Here is a 20,492-nt window from a genome sequence, read left to right on the forward strand (position 1 = left end):
CTGTCCCGCCCCTTCAGAGCTCAGAGATTTCAGAAAGTGAGGGCTGGTTCTGGACTCTTCTTTCCTAGGGGAAAACTTGGGCTTGGAGAAGGGAATGGCGGGAATTTTTTGGCGCTCCTTTCTCTGACACAGTGGAATCCCCCAGTGGATTTCTTCCTCTTTTGACCATACTCTTTCCTGTCCTCGGACTCCTCCATACAGTCACCCCTCTTCCATGGCTGGTGGTGCCCTGTTGTACGCCTTCTCTTGACTTACCTTCCTTCTCCCCAGCACAGATCATGTCCCTGGTCACTTTCTTCTTCAGAGGGGCATAGGCCTCCTGACATGTACGGTGGTCCACAATCGGGATTTCGATCTGGAACAGAAGGCCATGGTTGGTCCCTACCCCTTGGCTGAGGAGTCCCTCCTGCTCTGACACACCTAGAGCTGGCTCCTCTCTGTCCCCTTCCAGAATGAGCCTGGGTCTGCCTTAGACCTGGTCCCAGAAACTACCCTCTGGTGCAAGTAAAGGAACACTAAAGAGTCGGGAGATCCATGTTCTGCTACTGTCTCAGTCATGAACTTCCTGTGTGACCTTGAGCAGGTCTTTTGCCCTCTCTGGGACTCGGTTTTCTCATTTGTAGAATGGAAATAATATTTGCCTAGCGCATTCATTATTCCGAATATGAAAATGTATACACAACCTATGGTCTACTTTCCCCCCACCCCTATAATTATTGGATGTGGAACCTGAGACACAGAGTGCAATCCTGACCTGTGAGACCTCTGAGACGGCTTCCTTATCTGAAGAATGGAAGTCACCATATTTGACATACTCATCACATGGAATGGTACAGAGGAGATGAATGAGCAGATGCTTTGTAAACTACAAGCACTGTATAAATGTTCAGTACCATGGGGGTTACTGCCGCTCACCTTACAGCAGGTATTTACGTACTTTCTCCCCCACTACAGTATGATATATATATATATATTTACCTGAAGCAATAAACTGATACATAAAAGTAAAGTACTGTGATTAGTATTGCCCTTGGGGCTTTGGGGTAGATATTGGAGCAGAAGTCTGTGACAACATGAGGAAACACATGAGTCTCATTTACCCAAACCGAGAACAGCGTGGTTCACATGCCCCAAGATTATAGCTCCTGTTGACCCTCACCATTTAGGTCTCTCCTGGACCACAGCCTTCCCAGAGAGGTGGAGAGAGAATGTCAGGGCAGGGTGGTCATAAGCCCATATCCTCAGCGAACCACCAAGTGCCTGACTCACCTCTACTCACCGTTCAAGCATTGTTCAAGAGTTACTTCCTTTGGGAAGCACTTTTGGACCCCAAAGGCGAGGTTGGATTTCCCGTTATACATGCTGGAGCTTCCCGCACTCCTTCCTCATCACATTTATCATGTCGATGACTACTTTTTGTCCCTCTCACTTGACTATCAGCACAAGGAAGCTGGGGACTGGATGTGTTCTCTCCCACTCCTCTGCCCCGTCAGCATTCCTAGTAGCTAGCACAATGTCTGGTGCATGGGAGGCATCAAGTAAATGCCTGGGAATTAATGAAAGAAGGGATGAGTGGTTGTTGCAAATCCGAAAATTTAAACTATGTTACAATATCCTATGTTGAAGGATGCAGAAATTAGCTGTGGCAGTTATAAAACCCAGTCATGTCAGAATCAGGCAGGTCTTGGGGGGACATCTAGCATTGCCCCTAACTTTGCAGTTTGAGATACTACTAATGGTCTAGAGAGGCAAATGACTTGTTTCGGATCACCCAGCAAGTTGGTAGGAGCCAGTACTTGGAGCCAGAGCTCTCTCTTCCAGGGCACTATTCTTTTTTTTTTTTTCTAATTTTCACAACTTTTAATTACTACAATCTCTTTCATATAAAGCATTTATATCGAGTCTATAATCCCATCCAAATAATTCACCCTGTCTGCCAGTTAGCTACACCCTGTCCCTTGTGTGTAGTATTATCATCTTGTAGTGTCAAATACTGACTGAAATAAATGCGTGATGGAGAGTACTTGGGTGTAACCATGATGGTTATGAAGAGTTTTCTCTGAGGGGATTTTAATAAGATTGGACCGGGCACAAAAATGAAACATGTCATTTACAGAAACGCTCAGAAAGGAAAAAATAAGTACATATATTTAACAAAATATATATTTGTGCAAATAATACTTTGCCAGGGCACTATTCTTTTATGAAATGATATAAATGTGAACTTCTAAATGCAGCCATCAAGTTCATTATTCAAGGACTGCAGCTGTCAAGAGGCCAATCTTTAGCTCATTCTTGGTTACTCCGGTATGTGAATCCTTATGGTATACCGAGAGGTCATCTTTTGGGGTGTCTAAGCCCGCTCTTTTCTGGAAGAATTTCCATTACCTGAGCTTTTAATATGCTACAGAAACATTGAACAATATTTAGAGATTAGAGCCCTATGTAGAACAAACAGACCAAGGTCGTCAGGATTCAAAGTCCCGGTGAACTTTGGAGGTGAGTCTGGGCCCCTGGTGTCTCTCTCTCACCCACCCCTTGCCCAAGACTCTGAATCCTTGAGGGGCAACAAGGAGCAGGAGGGTCCAATGAGGGGCAGAGACATCACTCTCTATAGGACATAAGTTGAACTTCACCTCCATCAGGGTCTCTGGGAACCTTTGCAAGAACTGCTTTCCCCAGCCACTGACGATGACCACGTCCCCTGGAGGAAAGAAGACATGGTGAGAGAGGAGTGGCTGTCTGTGGGGTTTTCAGACAGCTGCCTCTTACAGCCCCATCATTCTCTGCCTGTGAAGGAAGGGCTGAATTTGTCCCATCAGAGAAAGGGAATGTGGTGGGGAGGAGGACTGCTGGTCTGGAGCTTACCTGAAACAAAGGTTTGGACTTTGATTTCTAGGAGTCATTAGCTGGTTGATTGGTTGTTCATTCCTTCCCATTCCCAGCCAGCACAGAACCTAGGCTCCACAGAGGCGGTCATCTCAGCTACCTGTTCACAGCTGTATCCCCATGCCTACTGTAGCACTAGCATGTAGTAGGTGCTCAATCAATGCTTGTGAGCAATGTAAGAGTTCAGCCTAGTCCACATTGTGCTGCGCTGCCTTTGGCAAGCCCCCACCCTCCCCTCCCCTGCTGAGCCCCAGCTTCCGCATCCATAAAACATAAAAAAAGGAAGAGGCTGGTCTTGGGATTCTCTGAAACCTCTCCCAACTCTGATGTCCTAGAAGTCTGTGAAGTTGACAGATGTTGGGACAGGTGGAAAAGCGTTGAGCGCTGACAGAACAATCATTTCTTCATTTGAAAAGGAGTAGAGCTTGGGGGGGGGGTTATGTGGGACAACCTGGCTTCCAGCCCCAGCTATGCTTTTTCCAAGCTGTGTTTTGGGTAAGTCACTTCACAGTGCTAGGACTCAGTCTTCTCATCTGGAAAATGGGACTACACTCCCTACCCCCCACAAGGTTTTTATAAGTAGTAAATACATTAATGAAAGTGTAGCCACTACCACTACATGGTAGGCACATGGCATTGGATAAATCAGACTCATACCTGTGCCTTTCTTGTTGGCTCAGTTCTATTCAGCCGGTTTTTGTCGCTTGGCTATGACACAGCAGCACTGAATTTAGAACAAGATGAAGAGGAAGCCGATATGTTTGAGTGTATTATTTCACTTCAGTATCACAGCCACCCTATGGGGTGTTATCCTCAGCACAGGGGTAAGGGGCTTGAGGTTCGGACCCTTCCTCGAGGTTACCCGATTGGGAACTGCTAGGACAGCGTTTTGAACCTGTAGAGGTGATCAAGCTATCGTCCCTCAGCTCCAGACTTACTCTTTACTCTGTTAGGTGGATGCTGCAGATGAGACTCTGGAGTGACAATTCTGCTTTGTCAAAGAGGGAGGTGACCCCCAAAATAGGGGGCGCTTCCTGGAAGGCTTGTGGTTCCTGTCTGCACTAGCCCCAGGACCTGGTCCCCGCTATTCCCCCAGTACATCAGCACCGGGCTTTGCCACGGGCTTCTGAGTCCCTTTTCCAAGCTTCTAGATTCTGGGACTCCATCCTCTCCCCTTTGTTCTGCAGCCTGAGGAGGGGTGGTTTTTTCCTGCTGGTACTACCTGCATTACGATAGCATCCCCCTTACCGCCCTAGTCCTCCAATGCCTTGGATTAAATTCTCCCTCTTGCAATGACTTGTCTGGTTTTGGTTTTCTCTTCTGGACCCTACGATCCAGTCCTTCAAGAACTGATCAAGCCTGCCTGTGTGCTACATGCTGCCTTGGATCTACTTCTGACTTAGCTGTTCAAGGGGAGGCTGCCGAGGGATCCCTCAGAGCCTCACCATGCTGGGGACCTGCCTGAGGAGGCAACTGCTACTCTGCAGGGGTGGGGTCAGGGGTGGGGCAGAGTACCTTCCTCCGGGGGGCCCTCTGGCAGACATATGGGCATCACAAAGTCGCTCAGCACTGGGCTCTCCAGCAGCTCCACCAAAGCCACGTCATTCTCGAATGTGCTGGGGTTGTACAGGGGATGGAGGAAGATGCGTTTGACCCCGAGATGCTGCTCGTTCTCATCCGACTGGCGCCTCCAGTGCTTGCCTGAGCAAGAGAAGGCACACGACGCATGTTCTCAGTCCCCTCTTGTACCAGCTGGACTGTTTTCAGCCTTAACCCTTTTGCTGCCCCTCATTCCCAGGCGTCCCACCCTACCTGCCCTTCCCCAAGTATTCACATGGGCTCCCACTTCTGTTTGTCTTCTTGAGCTGATCCCATTGCCTTAGAACACTCATTCTGATGCTTACTGCCACATGTTCAAACCATATCATCAACCTCAGTGCCTGGGTCACGTGTTCCCTCCTCCGGGAAGCCTCCCTGATTCTCCAGTTAGATTCGTTAGTTACAAGTCTTTTTCTTGTGAATTCCCATGGCGACTTCTCTCTTCCTCTCCTAAAGGACTTACTGCTTCCTATCTTATACTAGAGTTCTCTGTGCTCATATTTTATTCCTTTATTAGGTTGTAAGTTCCTTGAGGGTAGGGACTAGGTCTTAATTATATTATGTTCTTACATCCTGGAATAGTGTCTGTAGGCAAATACGTGCTGAACCAAACTGAATCAGCTAAGAAAGAGAAGTTAAGCTTGGATTGTCTGGGTTATGACTTCCTAGAAACCATGGATTCCTAGAGGCCTAAAGCGTCTTTAAAATGATCTAGACTGGCCTCTTTACTTCGCTATTATAAAAATGGAGGCCTCGACTTTAGTGACTTGCTCGTGGTCTTGCCACCTGAAAATCATAGCCTTGGGCTTGGACTCGGGTCCCTGGACTCCAATTCTAGCTTATTCTTCACTCCAGGTATCCTGCCCTGATAAGTAAGTGAATGGACACACCTTATGCCCAGAACCACTGTTGGCTTCAGGAGTTAGCCTGTCCCTCACTCACCCATGATGATTTTGAAGTCAGAAGGTCTGAGCAGGTCTGAGTCTTGTAGGGCTAGGTAATCTGGATCGAGTGACTGGTGGAGGCAATGAGCTGCAGTCACGACCCAGCTGGTGCCTGAGAACAGAATTGTATATGCATATACTGTGCACTGCCCCATCCTGCCCCGCCTCCACCATTGCTTCAGACCACTTCAGAACTCTTTTCCATTGGGTTTCAGAGCCGTAAATCAGACACTCGTATAACCCTAATCTGAAGATGAGGAGTTAAATCTGTGATTTCATCTGCCTATTCTAATCAAGAGGCCAAGACTGAACATCTTAAACTGGGTTTTAGGGCTGCCTTAAACCCATGGGCTTGGTGAGCACCAGACACCCCAAGGTGAGTCCACAGAAGACCCTGGGCTTACTGGCCAAACTCAGGCCTTGTGGCCCCTGGACCAACAGCACCAGCCTCATCTGGGAACTTCTTAGAGATGCAGACTCTCAGGTGGACCTAGATCTATTAAAATAGAATCTGCATTCAGTAGTAAAATCTGGGGATTTTAATAAGACCCGCAGGTAATTCCTATTCACATTAAAGTTGGAGAAACACTGATCTATCGTGGAGCTGTCCTCACCTGACTCCACTGTTGGGGAGGTGAGTGAGTGAAAGGTGAACCTGAGTCTGGGGGCTGTCTAGGTAGATGTGGATCCATCTGGGCCTTCTTCCTCTGGTGAGATCAGACCAGGAACTGGCCAGGGACTCTAGGTTGCTATCAGTTTTTCCTATGTCAGAATTGGAATGGACCTTTTATCATCAGGACCAAACTATGGCAGGAAGAGCCATCAGCCATCTCTTTCCTACCCTTGCTCCCACTCCCACCCATATTCGCTCCATAGCAAAATCCTGACGATCCTATTTCCTAATGCTTTTGAATCTGTCTTATTGCCATTTCTTGTCTCCTGTTCTTACTCTGAGGCTAATGACTTCTCTCCCCACGATTGCCACAGCCACCTCACTGAAATCCTGGCTTTAGGATTTACTCTCCTTTCAATCCGTATTGTCCCTGGAGAGAACATCCTTATAAATCTGCAGTAGCCTTCAGGATAGATCTAAATTCCTAAGTATGGCCTTCAGGGCCTTTGTAAATCTCCCTTCCCTGGCTTCTCCAGGGTGAATTTCCTGGTTCTCCCTAGTCCGAGAGCCATGGTACAACTTGACTTTGAGCTTCATCTGAGTGCATTGTAATCAGTGTTTGAGGGTCTGACTCCTTGACTTAGTCCTTCCCAGTGCCTGAGACTCACCAGGACTTCATAGGTGTTTGTTGACTGAAGAAGCAAGCTAGAATAGGAATACATATCTCCTAGCTCCACTTAAGGGCTCTTTCCACGACACTGTCTTTCTGGGTCTCACTATGAGTGTGGACTAGTGATTCCTAATCCAGAAATATTGGTCAGTCTCCAGGAAGAGGGTTGGGTTCTTTCACTTTCACCCTTCCCCCTAATCCTGGGTCCCCCACACTTCCCACATCTTCTTACCTAGAAGGGAGCCGCCACAGAAGGGTTGCTCATTTGGGTATGACAGCATGGCAATCCAGGGGGTGCTGCCTTTCTGGGCTGGGCGTCCATTGAAGATCCTGGCTATCAGCTTCCGGGAAAACTTGGGGACCCCACACACTGCAGCCAAAGGAAGGAGGGACAGATCACACTCTGGGCTTCATCTTACTCTTTGCCAGAGCTACCAGCTCAACACCCTCTGTTTTTATGTATTTGAGCAAGGAGCCTGATGCAGGACTCAATCCCAGGACCCTGGGGACATGACCTAAGCTGAAGGCAGACACTTAACTACAGACGCTTAACCGACTGAGCCACCTAGGCATCCCTCATCACCCTCTCTTAGGAACATATGTTATTTTTGTTTTCCTAGAATTCATTGCTCTTTTAAGTAACAGTGCCTCAGTTTTCCTCTGGGGTCCATTCTCCTTCCATTCTTAGTCCATATGTCTTGAGTTGAAATGATCTTACCTCTGATTCTAGAGGTAGGAAGGTGACTGACCTGATGAATTAAATCATCTCATGCTTTGGGGACGATTGCTCAGAGATGGGACTGTAACTCTGGCCAGCCCAATGAAAGTCTGCCTTGGGAATTTTGCTAACCATATTAAAAAGGAGAAGGCCCTTCCTGTTGAGGTTCTTAGGCTGCTGTCTATAAGCCAAGATTTGCCTATGATTACTTCATTGAGAGTCTTCTGAGAATGATGCTACTAATGGAAAAAAGTGGGTCTAGAAGATGAAGAGTAAAGCAAGAGGGAGATTGTATCCTGATATTTGCATTCCTTGATCTAACCATAACTGATGCCTCGTGATATGGACATTTTAGCTTTGTGAGCCTATAATTCTCTCTCTCTCTCCCTCCTTCCCACCTTCCTTCCTGTAAGCTGTTTGCATTGGATTTCTTTCTCATGAATGAAAGAATCCTGACTAATAAAGAATTTTCATGCTCTACCCACAGGGATCTCTTCCCAAAGAAGCCCTTCCTCAGGGCCTTGGGGGTTGAAGACCCCTCTAAGAGTCTTCCTGCTCCATATTGTTTCCACTGACTTGGATTTACAGACATAGATATACAACATCTTATGGCTAAACAGCCCTCTGAGACCATCTAGTCCATTCCTCTCATTGCAGAGCTAAGAAAACTGAGGCCCTAAGAAAGGAATTAACTTGCCAAAAGTTACTCTGTGAATTAGTGACAAGACTCATTCTAGGTCTTCTGAATTCTGAGCCTTTCCTACCCTGGCCAGCACCACTAACTTTTACCTATGTGACTTCCCAGAGCACTCATTCCCTGAGCCTGATCCAGGTCACCATCTGCCTTCTTTGTAGTTGTCACCAAGCTCCTGATAGGGCTGGGATGCATCTTCAGCATCTCCCAGTAGTTTCATTCTACATGTCCTTGGCCACTGCCCCAGCTAATATCCTGTCCCCATTCCCAGCAAAATCTCAGAATTCACTGGGTGGGAACTCCCCCAAGCATTCTTTCTCCATCTGTCCCCTCTGTAAACTTTTTTTCTCTTCAAAAGTAATTCTGGACTTTGGATCTCCTCACTTCCACACTATTGGGACCTGGCTTGGGGGATTCTCATCCCTCTGGCATCTTGAATCTCTCCTTTGCCTATGCCTCCAAAACATGGCCAAGTCTTCTTACCCTAAAACCATACTTCTGATTTCCTGGCTTCTCATTTGTTCCATAGTCTCTCCCTCTCCTCCTTTCCATAGCCAAGCTTCTAGAAAGAGGAGTTGACACTCAGTCTCTACATCCTTCCCTCTCCTTTGGAGGTGGATTTGGAAGAAGAAAGTGCCAGGCTCTGCACACTCTTGGGAATAAAGACATTTAACTGGACATTTAATAGATCCACAATCATAGATGGAGGTAGAATGGCTCTGGGTCCATACATGGGACTTCAACAGTGCTCTTTACATGTGTAGGAAGATACTGTTTGAAATTGCCTCTCATGTAGTCCTCATTTCCAGGATTCCCCTTGCCCTCTGTCTCCCTATTATTAAAGGTGGAGCACCCATTGTTTTAGGTGAGGCTGGCTACAACTTTGAGTTTTGAAGGAGCAAAGCAGAAACCAAAGTTGGAAGTGCAAATTTTCATTTGAAGAGTCAGGGATTGTGGTAAAAGATTTGTAGGTTTCAAGGAGCCAAAACCCAGAGGACTAAGCATACCATCATAAGGTTTTTACTCTAAGTCACAGAGAAAGGAAGATGTGAGGATAGTTTCCTGCCTTGGGAGAGAGATAAACCTAGCAGAAGTCTGGACACGGTGGGGGTGGGGGGAGGAGGGAGGGTGGGAGGAGAAAGAGAGAGAGAAGAAAGAAGGAGAAGGAGGGAGAGGAGGAGAAAAGGGAGGAGGAGAGGGAGAAGAAAGACGGAGGAGGAGGGGGAAGAGAAGGAAGAGGGTGAGGAGGATGGGGGGAAGAAAGAAGGAGGCAGAGGGGGAGGAGGAGGACAAGGAGGAGGAAGGGGAAAATGAGAAGAAGGAGGGAGAGCTGGAGACTTTAAACACAGCAGAGGGCCTGCTTCCTGAATCCTTTCAGTGTTGACAGTAGAGGCTGGATCCTTGTCCATTGGGAATGTCCTGCCTGTCCTCTAGAATGTCCTGTGGCATTGGCACTCTCGACTACTTTAACCCTCCACATGCTCCCTTCTTGGCTTCTGAAGCACTTCTCTTCCTGTGTTTCTGACCACTTTTTGGTCTCTTTCTTGAAGTTTCTCTTTTCTCCATGCCTTCCATTCTGGGGTCCCCTTGATCAGACCTTGGCCTGTTCTTCTGCACACTTGCGGTAGTTAATACCAGTCTCCTCCTGTCCCACCCTACTGCCTATCCTATAGCCTGATGGACTTCAGATTCATATCTCTGACCTGCTATGTCCTCTGAGTGGTTCCTTTCTTGCTATTCCTTCCTTACATCTCCAGCTGGGTTGCTCATGACCTTCTCCTCTCTGACATTCCAGATGCTTGTTAACACCCACATAGACCACATCTTGGTTGCCTCCATTTCCTTCAGCCCCCATGTTCAGTCAGTCCCTAAGCTGGTAAAACATCACTAGAAGAAGCAACGAGTAATCTGTTTCCTCCACACTATGTCACAGAGGGCTTTCCATGTAACCCATGGTACCTCAGTGTTTCAAATATGCCACAACATAAATATAAACATAAATATCTAGAAGAAAGGGAAAATCTGAAAGACAGTAGAACCCAAGACAGATAATCCTTAAGACCAGCTACATGTAAAATGTCAAGCACAATTTAGGATTCTTCTAGTTAACAGTGTAAAAAACATGATGTTTTCATTATGATACAAACCCAAAACAAAGGCAACCATGAGTGAATCCAAGGAGAAGCCTCACTAACAGGTTAGCTGTGCACCTGCCTCCCCATCCTCACATCTGCACCATTTCATAGGATTCCTATACACCAAGCCCCATTGAACGCACTACTTGGATGTTTTAAACTCCTGCACCCATATCTGCACCAGCTTAGCCTTGGTCTGGTGGGTTTTCACTGTCTCTTTCCAGAGTGCTTTCCACCACTTCCCTGTGATGCCCACCCTCAGGTCTGCCTATTCAGAGTTCCCTGCAGATGAGACCTTGCAATTTCTAACAAGCACTCCAGGTGATTCTGATATACTCCCACTAGGAGAATCACTGGTTACAGGACAGAGTGCAAACATAGTATGGCTTTTAAGATGCCTTCCACTCTCCCTGATTCCTCACTGCTCCTGCTCTACTCATGCAGGTTTCCCTGCTTGATCTTCATCCACTCGGGCCCTTCTCTACTGTCTCCTGCATTCTTTGCAGCATCTCCACAAAGCTCTCCAGATCCCCTTCAGTGATGCTCCCCCACCTTTAAGTGCCTAGAGAGCTGCAATCTCTAGTCCTCTTATGACACTTGATGGCTTTCACCCTTGTGAGACTTACATGCATGGGACCCTGTCTAGCATGCTAGTTTGGGCTCTTTGAAGTCAAAGGCTTAAACAGCAGGCACTTGAGTGAAGGCATGTATAGTTTAGAGGGACACATTCCAAAACTGACCCCATTCCTCATCACCCCTTCTTGGATGATGTCCAGATGACTAAAGTTGTACCTTTTCTGTAATGAGAGGGATAGGAGCTTAACGAGGGGCCAGTCTCTCTTCAAAAAGCCAAATAAACAAGCATGAACAATCATCAATACAAATGGCTAATAGACACATGAAAAAATGCTCATCATCATTGGCCATTCAAATCAAAATTCAAATCAAAACCACATTGAGATACCACCTTACACCAGTTGGAATGGCCAAAATTAACAAGACAGCAAGACAGGAAACAACAAGTGTTGGAGAGGATGTAGAGAAAAGGGAACCCTCTTACACTGTTGGTAGGAATGCAAGTTGGCGCAGCCACTTTGGAAAACAATGTGGAGATTCTTTAAGAAATTAAAAATAGAGCTACTCTGTGACCCTGCAATTGCACTACTGGGTATTTACCCCAAAGATACAGATGTAGTAAAAAGAAGGGCCATATGTACCCCAGTGTTCATAGCAGCAATGGCTACAATCACCAAACTGTGGAAAGAGCCAAGATGCCCTTCAACAGACGAATGGATAAAGAAGATATGATTCACATATGCAATGGTATATTATGCCTCCATCAGAAAGGATGAATACCCAACTTTTGTATCAATATGGATGGGTCTGGAAGAGATTATACTTAGTGAAATAAGTCAAGCAGAGGGAGTCAATTATCATATGGTTTTGCTTATTTGTGGAGCATAAGGAATAACACGGAGGACACAGGGGGATGGAGAGGAGAAGGGAGTTGGGGGAAATTGGAGGGGGAGACAAGCCATGAGAGACTGTGGACTCTGAGAAACAAACTGAGGGTTTTGGAGGGGAGGAGGTGGGGGGGATGGGTGAGCCTGGTGGTGGGTATTAAGGAGGGCATGTATTGCATGGAACACTGGGTGTGGTGCATAAACAATGAATCTTGGAACACTGAAAAAATAAAATTAAATTAAAAAAACAAACAATCATCAAACCCCGGAATGAAGGCTGTTGATTATCCACAGAGAGTTTATTTCCACTTCAGACCCCTGATAGGAGAAACAGAGTGCAGAGAAGCTTATGATATAAAATATACAAAATATAGCACCCTCTACATGTACTGTTCATAGACATAGGAGTGTGCTTTCATGAACCAATTGGAAAAATTGACACTTCACAATTGTTCTCTTGGAATCCCTCTCAGGACTTCTCTGGCTGCCTCTCTCTGATGGAGAATACCCCAGAAGAGCAAATTCTGGAGAGGAGGACCTTGTGAGGCTCAGAGGAGAGGCTGCTGGCAATCAGAAGACTGAAAGCTAGAGTTAGAAGGACCCTGAGGGGGATCTAATGTCTTCCTTTTACAGATGGGGAAACTGAGGCCCACAAAGGGAAAGTGATTTGTGAGAGGTTAGACAGCCAGTTAGGGGCAGAGCTGAGGCTAGAACTCAGCACTCTTGGCTGTCCTTTCATGGGCAAGTCTCATCTTCCCTTGTCTGGCTCCTGGAAACCCAAGGAGTGGATCTTTCTGAATGTCCATGCCAGGTGGGTTCTCTGAAGAGCTCAGACTGCAGGCACACTGGGCAGTCTGGTGGGATCAGGTTACTCCTAATGTCCTGAGCTCACTCTTTGTTCCATTTTCCTGCCCAGAAGCACAGCGGGGCATGTTTGTCTTCTCTTTATCTAGACAATCCAGTTGAGTCTCTGTGCCTGGGGCTGGGGCTCAGGTGGCCTTTTCAGATGATACACATCAGAGCTGGAAGTTTGCTTCATGCTTGTCTGGAGTGGCAGGTGTAGACACCTGTGTTGTCAGCTGGTATTGGAGAGTGATTTATGAGTCTAAATGATGTGTTCAGAATTGGCGATAGGAAGTTATCAGAGATGGGGAACCTCCCACTGATAGTCTCTTGCCCCTAGTCACCACAAACTTTTCCAGCTTTCTCTTTGTCCTTTAATAGAGAGAGTTCCTTTAATAGAGAACACAGGGATAAGGCTTGGACTATAAGAAGCTTTGGGGAGAAAAATCCAAGGAACAAAAGTACTCCAAGACATCACACTAGGAGACGGGGCCTTGGAGGTCTCATCCCTATCTCCTGAAGCCCAAGCACTTTTCCCCTAGAAGGGACTAGACTTGTCTGTGCCGAGGGCCGATTTAGGAAAATATATGGACTCAGCATTCATCTCAACATAAGGTAAGATTTTCTAATAGTCAAGTCTGAGCTCAGGCACACCAACAGTGGGACCGGAATGTTTGGTAGGTGAGTAGGAGTGCATAAAGCCACTGGGTCAAGACCTCCTGAGAGGAGTGCTGGGATTGGCCAGAGGGCTAGTTCCCTCATTGTGTTGCGGGGAGAGTGAGGCCTACGAGGGGAATGGGCTTGCTCAGGGCCATGGACCCAGGCGTCTTGTGTGAAGCCTTTTCAGAGCCCCAGGGGCTGTCTTGGGAGGATGGGGACAGCGTGTTCCATTCCATTTGGTCTGCTGAGTAACTTGGAGTGTGCCATCGAAAGTGCGTGTACAGCCTCTCTTGGGCTGGGTGCAGGCAGGCAGGCCCTGAGGATGTCAGTCAGCTCACCGTTCCACCTGTAGCTCCCCCAGACCTTGTGGGGAGCCCATCTGCTCCCACACCCAGTCCACATAGTTGGAGACCTTTGTGTAGACCCCATAGACCTGCTTGCTGCCACATTCTTCGGGGCCCCCCCAGGACACCAGGCCTTGAGCCACCCAGCGCTGGCTCAAGTCATCCAGAATGACAAAGGCCCCACCACTGTCTCCAAGGCACGTGTCCTTGCCACCCTCATAGTAGCCAGCACAGAACATGTTCTCTGTGACGCTATAGTTCCCCGACCGCGACTCGTAGCTGGTTTTGCACTCTGCATATGGCACCACGGGTAACTTGACGTACTGTAGGACATCTGACAAGGTCCGCGTGCCACTGCTGATGATCTCATCCACTGTCACATTAGGATTGGAGATACCCCAGCCTGCTACCAAGCCCAGCATGTGGGGTTCTGGGCCTTCAGGCTCAGGACTTGGCAGGCAGATGGGCATGACATGGGGTCCCAGGGGCACAGGTTCCTGCAGCTGCACCAGAGCTATGTCGTGGTTGTAGTTCTGGATATTGAAGTCTGGGTGGAGCACCACTTGGGCTGCAGAGCTGTTGACAGCCCCCGATTTGTCCCGCACATCATGCAGGCCCAAGAAGACAGTGACATGCTCCTTGGAGACTGGTATCACTGTGTTGTCCCTTCGCTGGGAGCGCAGCACGTGGGCTGCCGTGAGGATCCAGGACTCAGAGAGCAGGGCCCCACTCCCAAACCACTTGTCGTTTGGCACCCTCGAGGTGTCCTCCACCACTATCAGGGCCTGCCATGGAAAGAGGCCAGGCTCAGCATTCCTGCCCCCGATGATTCTCTTGACCAGGTTTGGCAGAGAGCGGGAGGGCTGACCACACACTGTAAAGAAAAGGAGGAAATGGGGACAAGAGACAGAGACTGGTCAGATCAGCCATGTGCAAAGAGCCACCAGAAGAAATTCACATCTCATCCACTGTAGATTATGCCACAATGGGACCCTATTCTACATCACAGGGCCATGGTGGCCCCAGGGATCTCTGCATGGGTGTGACCTTTGCCTAAGTCTTTCTAGTTGGCCTGTGTTTGGACTGGCCCTTCTGTAGCCAGTGCCATCTATGGATCAGACAATTGTATGCATGGGCCTCCACCATCCTGAACCATTTCCAGCTAAGTGTGCTTTGGCCTGGATGATCTCATATTCCAGAAGTGGCCCATGCTGTATGGATACTTAGAAAACTTCTGGAAACCATAGGTCATGGGCTTTGAGAGAGAGAAGGAAACTAAAAGACTGTCTGGCAGGTCACAGCAAACACTGGACTGGGAGCCAAGATAACTAGGGCCTTGACCTGGCTTTTCTTTCTTATGTCCTGTGCAACCTTAGATAAGTAGATTCGTCTGCTGGACTTAAATTTTTGATCTGCTAAATGAGGAAGTTGGTCAGTATGAGCTCTGTGGCTTTCAAATTCCAAATTCCCTCAATTTTTATTTCATGTTCCCTGGTCACTCCCATTTTATAGGCGAGTAAAACTCTCCAGATATTAAACAATTAGCCCAAGGTCACATGGCTATGAAGTTAACAGGGACATTAGCAGAGGGCTATATCTTGTCCCATCTATATATAGGACAATGTCTTGTCCTATATCCCACAGTGCCTTATTACACATAAAAATCATGGTCATGGGCTCTGCAACTTTTTCTTCTTCAGCCTAAAGGACTCAAGCTGTGAATGCATGCCCAGCGTACCCAGGGTTAGGGAGAGGTGGCATAATCTACAAGCAATGATGCATAGGCCCTACTCTGGGCCTCCCATCATTGCACCCAGGAACCCTGTAGTACCTTCAGGGGAAGAAGAAAGGTCTGATCAAACTTCGTTCCACTGAGTTGTACCCCGAGCATGCACATGCACCACCAGCCTCCTGCAGCCAAATGCCTTTGGCCCATGAACAGGGGGTCTTCAGCACCACTCCTCCGCTGGCTAAGAACAAGCTCACATGAGCCTTCCCAGCAGGGTTATTAGGTCTGAGAGGTAAGCCTGGCATGAGTGTTGGCTTCTTCCTGCTTGTAAATGGCCAGGCTACACTCTTTGGTCCTGGATACTTTCAAAGATCCTTCAAAGGCCAAGGAACATTTGAATTTTCTTGGGAACTTTGGGATGTCAGGCTTTCAGCAACCTAATGCTTTTCAGATGTTCTTCTTCCTGAAGCCAAAGGCTTCTTCCATGATCCTTAGGCACCCTGTCATTCACACCAGGCCAGATGTGAGCTGACCTTTGTTAACTTTCTGTTGCCTCATCTTTCAGAGTGGAAGGCCAGGCTCTTGGCTACAAGCTGCAGCCTATGAGGTGACATCTCAAGGCGATCTGTGATTGGCCCTACACAATAGCTCATTTAGTGCTGAAACACCCTCAACTGGTGAAGGCCAGGATTGTGGCTGAGTCCATGCTTACAACAAAGCCAGCACTGAGCAGTGCCTTTCTCCAGTGTCAGAGCTGCAGAAGCTTGGAGAACCACTAATTTACAGATGTAGAAATCGAGGTTCAGAGAAGGCAAGTGACATACTCAAAGTCATTAGTGACAGAGCCAGAAGAAGAGCCCGTTTCTTGTAACTCTTGAATCATTTTCTCCACTAAAGTCTGTTTTTCTTCTTGATATGCTTTTGTACTTTCAAGAGTTTGAATGATGCAACAAGCCTTGTGAGAGCTCACTGAAATGAGGCCATTCTTTTGGCTGCTATCATTCTCCATCCAGTCTTTCCTGGAATAAAGGAATCTTCTTGAAAAACTAGAGCTGGGCTCTAGAGCCCTGGAGGTACTGAGGGAGGGCCCTTAAAACAAAACTGTGTTATTTTAGAATCCTGGGTCCATGAGGATATCATGAAACACAATCAGAGTCAAGAATGGCTCAGCGTTGCTTGTGTTGATATCAAAGTCTTGGCTTCACCTTCCAGCTCTGCCCCTAACTCCGTGGGTAGCCTTGGACAAGTCATTGCCCCTCACTGATCCTCAGTTTTCTCGCATGTCAAATGAAGAACAAATAATATTTGCTTAATAAAATTCCTTGGAAAAGTGGATATAATGATGCTAGATAAAATGGCTTTTTCCTTTCTGGCTTGTTTCTGTGTTCAATGTTGATGTTTTAAGAGGGAAGAATTTAGAAATCTCTCGCATGGTCCCATGGTGAACCATGGTTCTTCCCAACACCAGGTATTAAAAGAATTTCATGACTCCCTGTCTCCAAGATGTTTTATGTAAATATAGAGGATGATGATCATTAAGGATCATAGAATGTCATGGATCGCCTTATTCTGCTCCCTCACTTCTGAGATATGGAATCCTAGCCTCAGAGAGGTGAGACCAAAGATCACAATAAGAAAATGACAGAACCAGGACTAGGACCCAAGCCCCTGACTCCCAGCTCAATGACTCTTTCCCTTCAAGAGGTTGCAGCATGGCTGCCCGGGATGGAATCTGCCTGAAGTGCTTTTTCCTTTGGCCCACATGGTATTTTAACAAAATGGGAATTAGATTTTTCCAGTTTGCCAGAGCTCCACCATTTTCCATCCTCTCTGAGGGTTCATCAACTGTGCCCTTGGGTGTGCTCCGGGCTAAGCCTAAATGAGATGATGGGGATCAGCACAGAATGGGTGGGTTGACCTTTCCTCCACTCCACCTCCTCCAAGTTCTTTCTTCATCATAAAGCCCTCCCAAATGAAGTCTTCCTAACTAGTTCTCACCCCTCCACTCCCAGACTACCACATGGAATGAATTCTTCCTTCTCTAGAATCTCATAGCAACTGCAATGGCCAACATGGAATGCTAACATTTTCTTTGGTTCTTAAGGATAATGGTAGACAACTCCATAGTCTTTACATTTTAACATCTAAATCTGATATCTAGAAGCTTACTGAGTGGATATTGAGAGTTACTAAAATGTACCATTCAGATAATACTCCTGGTTTTCCCAATGCTCTTATTCATAAAATACAAATGTCACCCGACATTTAACTATACTGCGAAGCTCCTGCTGTTCGGCAAACATGCAGATGGGATTAGCATCGATCCCCAGTGCTGTCTGGGTTGTGTCTTTCGATTAGTTCCGTTTGATTAATTAAATCAATTCTGCTATTCTTGCTTATATTACAAGTATAAAGTTCTGTGCCATGACTGCTATTTATTTATTTTTTTGGGGGTGCAGATTATTTGTTTCACCCCACAGTGTGCATTTGAGGCTATAATTTTCTAGTAAGTTGATTTGAATATAAGTGTGCACTATGATTGCAATACAAATCACCCATACTTTTAATGCTAAAGCAAATATCTACAAAATGTCCCCCAAATCTCTATGCATGGTGATACTTTCTATTATCACAAAATTCTTTTTTTATTTTAAAGTGGGGTCAGTGGGTGAACCATGAGGTCATAGCAGTCAGTAAGACTTGAATAGGTTGCTCTTTGGAAGAACTTCTCTCTCTGTCCTATAATTATTTGTCTTATGTTGCTAATCTCTACAGCACAGTTAGTGCTTGAGGACAGGGTGCCCACTTCCCTGATTTCCCTGGTGCACAGGAGGTGCACACACAAACCTTTGCAGGGAAAGCCTGGTGGGAAGGGAGCAGAACTACAGAGAAAAGAGACAGGAAGGCTTTTGGTGTAATAGCACAGGCTGAATATAGAGGCTGGTTGGTTTGCAAAGGTGTGAGGTTGGGCTTCTCTATCTTTGGCTCTCTGAGGTATCTTTTAACAAAAAAACTAAAGCATCATGGGCCCCATCCCCACTCCATCAACAGCCAAAGAACTGTGGGTGGGAGACCTAGAGAGAGAGGACTTGAGACTCAGGTACCTGGCAGGCATGTGGGCTGGCTTCTCCCCAGTACTTCATTCATCCAGACTCCTTGGGCAGAACAGGTGTATATACCTGGGAGAGTGAAAAAAGGCAAGAGAAGAGGGAGAAAGCGTTGATTTGTAGTACATGGAAAATAGATCTGGGTTCTTAATTCTTCTATGGTGGACAATTGTAAGTCTTCCAAATGGTCTCTCTGAAGCCATTCTCTTTAAGCCAGTCCTCCCTGCAACCTGAAGGATCTTTCTAAAATGGGAATATAGGCTTTCTCTTCTGTTCAGAATTGCCAACTGCTCCCCATTGCCCTCAAAAACAAACAGCACACTCTTCAGCAGGGAGGCTAAAGCTCTGCACAATGGGATGCCTGACTGTTGGCACCCCCCCACCCCTCCCACACCTGCCTGGCCCCACCCACTAGCAGGCACTTCCTTCCCCTAAGGAACCTGCCACGCCCCCCCCCACCACCCCCGCCCGGCCCTGGTTCTCTGTGGCTTACTTGCCTTTCCTCCTTTCCCCACTTAATAATCTCTTTAAGAAACCACACTGTTGCCCACCATCTTGTCTGAGTCTTACATTAGCTCTGTGAATTGTACTGCTGTTCCCCTTTTGGAAAGTGAGGACTGGAAGCTTAGAGAAATTGGAAGAATTTTCTTAGCACCAGTCTGTGGCAGAGGCAGAACTGCAGGTCTTTGCCTGAGGGTTCCTTCTTTGTCAGGGGCTCTGGGTTTGCATGAGAGGGTGCATGAGAGGGTGCTGGGGTGCCCTGTGCCCTAACGCCTGGGACACCAGCCTATGGCAGGGAGAGGTGAGACATGCCCTCAAATGTTTCTCCTCCCAATTCTCCCCAAACTTCAGCCTGTGTTCTGGTGCTGCAGCCCCCAGTCTAGCCCTGAGACCCCAATGGTGAGAGGCGGAAGGGGGCTGGTTTAGCATGGAGGGCTCACCTGTGATATTGCGGAGCATCTGGTAGTAGGGCTGCTGGCAGGAGTATTGGATCTCAGATTTATATGTGGTAAGGTTGTTCCTGGTGGAGAAGGTAATCAGCCCATGTTTCAGCTCTGCCGGGGCTCCACAGTCTGCAACTGAGAGAAGAGAGTTACACCCCTCAATTAGCCTTTGCTCTTCTTGAGGTCATATTGTGAGGCTGACTTATATAGACGTGCAGGTTGTGCACTGCACACAGGTGTGGAGAGGAATGTTATAGTCTATGAGAATGGTGCAGGGCCTGTGCAGCCATGGGTGGCACTGCTTTTGGGGGTCTCTCTCATCCACTGTGGCAACACCGTGTGGCCAACTCACCTGGCCTGGTGTCAACTCCAGGGCAGGGGCAGGACTACTGGGATCTAAGCAGGGACCAGACTTTCTCCCACATAGCCCTTTTCTTGACTTTTAGTTCTATTGTGCAATCCTCTTAGTCTCTCCTGCCCAAACACAAAGACTCCCGCTCAGGGGAAAAATCTCTGGCTGACAGAAACAGAAGCAGCTTCAGTTCTTCCTGAAGACCAACGTGCTGAGTAAGAGCTGTTAAAGTGCTCACATTGGTGTTTGGCATACAAAACCCAAAATCAAACAGAAAGAAAGTAGCTTCTGCATGAGTACACGGCCCCACTCTTCTGGCTTTCTGTAGGCATCTTGCTTGGTCACAGAAGGCAGGAGGGGGGTTCTGGAGTAAACTCAGTTTTCATCCTTCACCTGCTTATGTTGTCCAATTGCTGGGGGCTGGATGTTGGGTCTGGCTGTAGGACCCTGCTCCTCAGAGGTGGTCTTAGGGGCATCGCCAGCCCACAGCCTGGCATGAGTCTCCCAGAAGCCAAGTCACAGGCTGAGGCCCCAATTTGTCAGGGCCCCTTAAAAGCCTTCTTTTAGGGGGTGGTTCTCATTTCTAAGGAAATCTTCAGGTCTAATAGCCGAAGAGTCACAGAAGAATCATAGAACTTTGTAGCTGCTAAGGGACCCCAAGGCAAACAATCCAGAGTATCATCTTGACTTTGCAGATGAGCCCAGAGAGGAGACTTGACTGGTCTAAGGTCACACAGTGAGTGTGACAAACAGAAAACTAGTTCTGACTTTAAACCCAGTGTTCTCTT

General features: G+C 47.3%; 1 protein-coding gene across 3 annotated transcripts in view; it reads right to left on the minus strand.

The window, feature by feature from the left end:
• MASP1 (MBL associated serine protease 1) overlaps positions 1 to 20,492 on the minus strand; it is a 65,704-nt gene that overhangs the window by 2,995 nt on the left and 42,217 nt on the right. Inside the window, exons 9-15 of one of the 3 annotated variants that reach the window (XM_047732574.1) lie at positions 19,350 to 19,487; positions 18,406 to 18,480; positions 6,948 to 7,085; positions 5,431 to 5,544; positions 4,405 to 4,590; positions 2,637 to 2,704; positions 256 to 355 (exon numbers count right to left, since the gene is read on the minus strand). In XM_047732574.1, coding sequence (XP_047588530.1) covers positions 256 to 355; positions 2,637 to 2,704; positions 4,405 to 4,590; positions 5,431 to 5,544; positions 6,948 to 7,085; positions 18,406 to 18,480; positions 19,350 to 19,487 — 819 coding nt within the window. Of the gene's footprint in view, positions 1 to 255; positions 356 to 2,636; positions 2,705 to 4,404; positions 4,591 to 5,430; positions 5,545 to 6,947; positions 7,086 to 12,003; positions 14,447 to 18,405; positions 18,481 to 19,349; positions 19,488 to 20,492 lie in introns of those variants that run through there. The other 2 variants (XM_047732565.1, XR_007127984.1) reach the window with 2 other exon arrangements.

This window comes from Lutra lutra, chromosome 1 (assembly GCF_902655055.1).
Source record: "Lutra lutra chromosome 1, mLutLut1.2, whole genome shotgun sequence".
Lineage (NCBI taxonomy): Eukaryota > Metazoa > Chordata > Mammalia > Carnivora > Mustelidae > Lutra > Lutra lutra.